This window comes from Bos indicus x Bos taurus, chromosome 5, assembly GCF_003369695.1.
Source record: "Bos indicus x Bos taurus breed Angus x Brahman F1 hybrid chromosome 5, Bos_hybrid_MaternalHap_v2.0, whole genome shotgun sequence".
Taxonomy (NCBI): domain Eukaryota; kingdom Metazoa; phylum Chordata; class Mammalia; order Artiodactyla; family Bovidae; genus Bos; species Bos indicus x Bos taurus.
The window spans coordinates 21,725,405-21,731,934 of record NC_040080.1 but is presented as its reverse complement, the minus strand read 5'-3'; the positions used below and the strand labels follow the sequence as shown (position 1 = coordinate 21,731,934).

The 6,530-nt window shown below is 40.9% G+C and overlaps 1 protein-coding gene across 5 annotated transcripts; it reads right to left on the bottom strand.

The window, feature by feature from the left end:
* Positions 1-1,082: 1,082 nt before the first annotated feature.
* LOC113892487 (basic proline-rich protein-like) lies at positions 1,083-5,520 on the bottom strand. 5 transcript variants are annotated; one of them, XR_003511069.1, is made up of 5 exons: positions 5,056-5,520; positions 4,135-4,170; positions 3,292-3,463; positions 2,960-3,162; positions 1,083-1,520 (listed from the first exon to the last, which is right to left on the bottom strand). XR_003511069.1 is itself a non-coding variant. In XM_027541358.1 (2 exons), the coding sequence occupies exons 1-2, from the start codon at positions 5,117-5,119 to the stop codon at positions 2,978-2,980; spliced, it is 249 nt and encodes an 82-aa protein (XP_027397159.1). In that variant the 5' UTR covers positions 5,120-5,498; the 3' UTR covers positions 2,532-2,977. The 5 variants fall into 5 exon arrangements, 1 of the variants encoding a protein (XP_027397159.1); XR_003511071.1 differs by lacking the exon at positions 4,135-4,170 and having other exon boundaries at positions 5,056-5,515; XR_003511070.1 differs by lacking the exon at positions 3,292-3,463 and having other exon boundaries at positions 5,056-5,500.
* Between the last annotated feature and the right edge of the window lie 1,010 nt (positions 5,521-6,530).

The following is a 6,530-nucleotide window of genomic DNA, read 5'->3' as shown; positions in this document are numbered from 1 at the left end:
AGTACCGTGCATCCCACCTGGACTGGCAACTTGTTTCATACATGATATTATACATGTTTCAATGCCATTCTCCCAAATCTTCCCACCCTGTCCCTCTCCAACAGAGTCCGTAAGACTGTTCTATACATCAGTGTCTCTTTTGCTGTCTCGTACACAGGGTTCTTTTTAAATATTGATCTTGTTATGCTCAGTGTAAGAGTGTCTTTTAATCCAGGAATATTTTCCAACTTTGTAAGAAATGGAAGTGAGTGGAAGTTATCAATGTTCCATGACAGAATCAGTATCAGAAAGAGTATCACACAGATGAAAAGACACCAGAAAGTGCTACCAAAAAACCAATAATTTTTCATTGTTTTTTGAATTTAGAAGAGGCATTGTCAGAAAATATTGTAATCTGATCTTCTGACAAAGCAATATGAACAGTTTAATTTGGGAAATATTTAATTTCCTACAGTTTCACTTGTACTAGTCTTCCCTATGATAATTATTAGGAAGTGTTGGAGGCATTCTATGCCAGTGTTTAAAAGGAATATATATTTTTGTTTATTTGGTTGTGCTATGTTTTAGTTGCAGCATAGGGATCTACAGTTGAGTATGTGGGATCTAGTTTTCTGACCATGGATCGAACCAGGTCCCCTGCTTTGGGAGGTTAGAGTTTTAAATATTGGACCACCAGGGAAGTTCCTCTGCTAGGTTTTTATGTATGGTATTTGTTACTTTTCGTGTAGGAGGGTAGGTATTAATATTACCCTCGTTATATGGATAGGGAAACCAAGGCTCTGAAAGTTGAAGTAGCTTGCTAAAAGTCCAGCTAATAAAAACAGATAAGATAAACTCATGTCTGAAGACCCCAAATGGGGTTTTCCTTGCTTTATAAAAACAACATGCCATCTCCTTTATGAAATGACTCATATTTTGTTATAGAAAGGTGGGGGATCTAGAAAGAAAACAGAAATGATTTAAAAGGGGGTATCATGGTAATGAGCTTTAGGGAATAGGGACTTAGTATCACATTTATTTTACTAGAAACCAGGATCAATTCTTTCAGAAATTTTAAGGATTCCCTCAGCTCTTGCCACTTCTTCACATTTGCAATATTTTCTTTATTTCCCTAAAATTATTAGAAAGGTGTGAAAATAATAAAAACATCGCTTTAGTGCTATAGAAACCAGGGAAGGACAGGAAAGGCACCTGGCTTCTGAATAAAGGTGTCAGGTGGAAGGGGGAGGCAACAGGAGGAAGAAAGGAGATACACACTCCAGTCCCCAAGCAAAGAACAAAGGGAAAATGTCTTCTAAGAATTCAGTCCAGGAGGAATGCTGCTGGAAGCATCAGTGAGAACCAGTCTTGGATGTTCCTAGGTTGGGTTCCTGGCCCTCAAATTTCAGACTCACAAACACCCAGAATGAGATGTGACACTTAGAAACTGGATGCTGATTATTTCATTGGTAAATTGAAGACAGACTGCCTTCTTCCAATGTCATGGCTTTCTGAAGGACTGGTATGTTCACACTCATGCTCTGAAAACAAAAGAGGAGATTGACACAAAGTGGGCAGGTGGTTTCTAATCCTTGCAGATAACAGTGAAGGGAAGTAGCCAAGAGCCCACATTTCCCTTCTCTTCCTCCCTCTTCTGTTTCCTTCCAAATTTCTTTTGATCTGTCATTTTTGTGCACCTAATAAATAATGTTTTATTGCAAGCTCTAAATTGTTGCTTGCAATATAAAAGGTTGTTCTTAGGTTGTTTATCTTTTGGTTGCTATTTAAAGTGTTCAAATATGTGTTTATAAAGATGGTTACTGCAACCAATTTTTAACTAGCAAAAAGCTGAAACTGGCCTAAATGTCCACTGATACAGGGTTGGTTAAAGAAATCATGGCACAGCCAGACAATGGAATTACAGAAATTTAAAACTAAACAAAATGAGGATTAAACAGACCCATATAGCTTTATGAACTGTTACAGCTATTTTTAAGAACTATGTTATTTTAAATAAGCAACGTATAAAATTTCTTAAAGTATGACATCATTTATATATAGCAAAACCAATACAATATTGTAAAGTTAAAACATAAAATTAAAAAAAGGAAAAAAAAAAGACAATTATGTTTAAAAGGGTGTAAGTGATTCCAAGACAATGTTCAAGAGTTAACTGTGATGGCCTTTGGGAAAGGAAGTGGGAAGGTAGGATGTGGATGCCTTTCAGAGTTAGCCTCATACTTTTCTGTTCAGTTATTTTTTTACCTTGACCATATACTAAATGAAAAGGAAATATTTTAGCTAGATAAATTTAGCAACCTAAAATTAAAGTATTGTTTAGTCAGGACAGTGGACCTGAGAGGCCTGCTGCTGGTGCTGCTAAGTCATGTCATTCGTGTCTGACTCTGTGCGACCCCATAGATGGCAACACACCAGGCTCCCCCATCCCTGGGATTCTCCAGGCAAGAAAACTGGAGTGGGTTGCCATTTCCTTCTCCAGTGCATGAAAGTGAAAAGTGAAAGTGAAGTCGCTCAGTCATGTCTGAGTCTTCGCAACCAGGCTCCTCTGTCCATGGGATTTCTCAGGCAAGAGTACTGGAGTGGGTTGCCATTGCCTTCTCCACTGAGAGGCCTGGTCAGGTGCAAACTTGAGAAGAGAGGTCATTGAGCTGGAGGAGGAGCAGAGAAAAGGACAAGGGAGAACATGGTGTACTTCCTCATCAGGAACCCACTCTAGGACAGGTGGTCATTGGAGAAAAGGGTATTTATGGTCCTTGCTTCTCAAAATTGAAATCACCTTGGATAGCTGGTAATGATTATAATGTTTTGCTCCCTTATTTCAGACTATCTGAATAGACACCTTTAGGATATGTGTCCAGGACTATGCAATTTTCACATATTTTCTGTTGACTCAGTGACTCACTAAAGTGTGAGACTTTTAGGGTTAGGGCCCTTGATGGAGAGTGAGCTGGAGTCATACCTGTCAATGACTTTCAGATTACTTGGATGGTGAGTCTTCATCTGGATTCTCCTCAGGTTGCTCCTCTGGTGGAGGTGGCCCTTGTGGAGGTGGTCCTGGTGGAGGTTCCTCACCTTCATCTTCATCATCAGGAGGGAGTCTAGGTGGTGGCCCTCCAGGTCCTCCAGGAGGTGGTTTGGAAAAATCGTTGTCTGAGTTTAAATCTGAGTCGGTTCAAAGAGAGAAGAACTAGGTGATGGAAGGCTCCCCTCTCATTTTGATCTTTGATAAACTTTTGGAAAGTTCTTTCCTCCAGAACCCAACTCTCAAATACTAGCTTTCTTCCTACTCACTTCTTCTTTCTGCTGTACTCCTCTCGACTACTAACATCCTTCCTTATCACTTCTTTTTGCAGTACCCATATACTAGTGAAACTGAGTCTTAGCTCTATGCTCTTGAGAAAAAGAGTATCTTCAAATTGGCAAAAAAGAAGGTGCTGGATATCTTAGAATTCCCAGAATATGTCTACAAGGACAGAAGAAAAGCAAAGGGATTAATCATGTCAGTTATGCTTGCCAGATGTATTTTGGGTCACTGACATAACCTGCCAACTATGACCCCAAGCCTTGCCCATTGAGAGTATATGTCGAACTCTCTGGCTCTAAAACCAGGTGGAGCAATACTAGGAAAAGGAGAGAGAGAGAGAGAGAGACAACATGATGGCCCACACAGGGGTCACTAAACAACTCGCAAATTTTAATTAGGTACTGTGACACAGCTGAGCAGAAAACCAGACTAAAAATGAACCAAACCTGGCTTCTTTGCAGGTTTACTAGACGACATATTGAAAGAAGAACACTGAGGAAGAAGGAAACAGTCAGTGGAGGGGTTGGCTCTCAGTGGGCTGTAGGAGTCAGAATTGTGACTCCTTCCCTTTGTTGTCCTCTCTCAACAATCATTTCTGGCCTGAGGGAACAGGGAGCATAGCCAGTGTCATCCAGGCTAGACATCATGTTATTCATGTTAGGACCTTGCTCATGGCCCTGAAAACCAAGGTTAGAAAGGACTGCCTTTATCTTTAGTGTTTCTATCACTGATTATAACTCTTCACAAAATAATGATGATAATAGGACACCAGAGAACAAAAAGTTGCCAATGAAAAAAAGAAAGATGATGGAGGATTAATTGCAACTTACCTAGTACGGTACTCAGAGACTCTTAACTGTTGCTTTCTAGGAAAAGAAGCAGAGGATGAGCCTATATCCTTCAGGGCTCACGATGCTGTATAGGAAAAGGGATGCACTCTATATATACTCTAAGATATTATAATGTTTTGATGCCATCTTGATGCTGTTGCAAAAGGATGAAGACATGAAGGCATGGCAGACCTGTTTCTGTGTTGAGAGTCAACCACAAACTCAAAACAGGAGAGACCTTCTTGTCCTTCTTAGGATTCCTCAAACTCTCATGCCAGTTTAGGTTAAATGCTGGAAATTTCAGCGTGATATTTTAGTGTCCTTTTGCCCTTGTAATTTATGAAATACTTTACTTATATTAACATGCTTTCTCAAGGTAAAAGGGCCAGGAGTAAAGACGTGGATATAATCGTGTCTATATTGGGCAAAACATTCTGAAATATTACCTGTGGGTGGAGTAGAATGAGACCACTGTGCCCTGGAATCTCTATATCTCTAGGTAGACAGAGAGATTTATTACTCTTGTCTCCGTCTCCAAAATAGCTCTGAATGGGCTTCACCTCCTCAATCCATCTGGCATCCCCTCGCAAGGCCACCTTCATCCACTGCCTACTTTGATTATCGTAGCATCTTCATGAGGGAACTTGTCTGTTCCAGTCTTGCCTTTTTGCAACGCATCCTTCACAGCACAGAGAAAAGTCTCAATTTGTCATCCCTCTGCTTAAAAATTCTGTGCTGGTTTCCAGTGGTACTAAGTTTGAGGCCTTCACATCGTAGAGGAGGTGAAGGGCCTTCCTCTTCTTTTAAGCAGCCTGCAGACACATCTTTCACTTATGTCTCCTTATGTTTACAAGCTTCCTCACTGCAGTGTGATCCCCCAAGCCCCAAGCAGAGTCTCAGCACCCTCCCCCTTATTCTTACCAGAAACCAGGTCTTGAGCTGAGCTCAGGGCCAGCAAGGCCACTGAGAGCAGGATCAGCAGCATCTTGGAAGAAGCTCTGGATTTGCTCTCAGCTCTGTCCTGGGAGGAACAAGGGAGCTTCCTTTGTAAAGGGGACCAGAACAATGGTTTCTTTGAGTTCTATCCTGGGCAGATCTTGTGACCAGATAGACACAGTTAGAGTTGGGACTTATCCCATCAAGATGGAGTGGATAGAATGTTATTAGTGTGTCATTTGTAAAAGGTACAACATGTGACGTGGGCAAAGCTTTTGAGGGAGAATGTCCAAGCATTCAGCACAGATATTAGAACTACTCTGTCATCTGATTTTCAGTCTTTTTGGTGAGTGCATTTCTTTGTCCTTCCACTTGTCATTTGTGTGTGTTTTGGCTGTGATCTCTGGGATGTATATGGCCCAAACTCCATCATTCATGGTATTTGTTTACCTATGTATATGATCGGAGAAGGCAATGGCACCCCACTCCAGGAGTCTGGTGGGCTGCAATCTATGGGGTCACTAGAGTTGGACACGACTGAGCGACTTCACTTTCACTTTTCACCTTCATGCATTGGAGAAGGAAATGGCAACCCACTCCAGTGTTCTTGCCTGGAGAATCCCAGGGACGGGGGAGCCTGGTGGGCTGCCATCTATGAGGTCGCACAGAGTCGGACACGACTGAAGCGACTTAAAGCGACTTAAAGCAGCATAGCTGCTTTAAAATGTTGTGGTAGTTTCAGGTGAACTACCAGGGGACTCAACCTGTGAGTCTCTCTGTTTTGCAAGTTCATTTGTTTCATTTCTTTTTAGATTACCCAGTAAGGGATGTTATATAATATTTCTCCTCTGACTTACTTCACTTACGACACTCTCTAGGTCCATCCATGTTGCTGTCAATGGCATTATTTTATAATTTTTAATGGCTGAGGAATAGTCCACTGTATATATGAAGAGAGGATCAGACTGTCATAATTGGAGTGCATAATTGTGGTCACTAAATTCCCAGTGGCAGGCAGGGTCAGGAGGGTGGTAAAAATATTTCCTAGCAGAAATTAAATCAAATAGAATTTTATGGGAGATTTCAGAAAAAGGAAAGGGCCTGGAAGAAGCCTTAGACACATAAAATAACATGATCTATTCAAGGAATTATATTCATCTTGTTCTGTCCTAGATATCCTATGGTGAGTTCTGTGTACCCCTTTGTTTTTCTAAATATTATAATTCCTAATAATAATAATAGAAAGTCTTAGGCCTTCTTTGTTCAGCAATGACAAGCTTCCCTATTAGAATGAAAAAATCTTAGATGACTTCTGGGGGCCTGAGCTGACTGAGGGTCAACCTTCTGCTTTCCAGGTGTGTACAAGCATGGGTTCTCCACACACACTTCAAAGATAAACCAATATAATCTCTACATCATCAAAATGTTCTGCTATGTGTCATGTACATAGGTACCCAAAT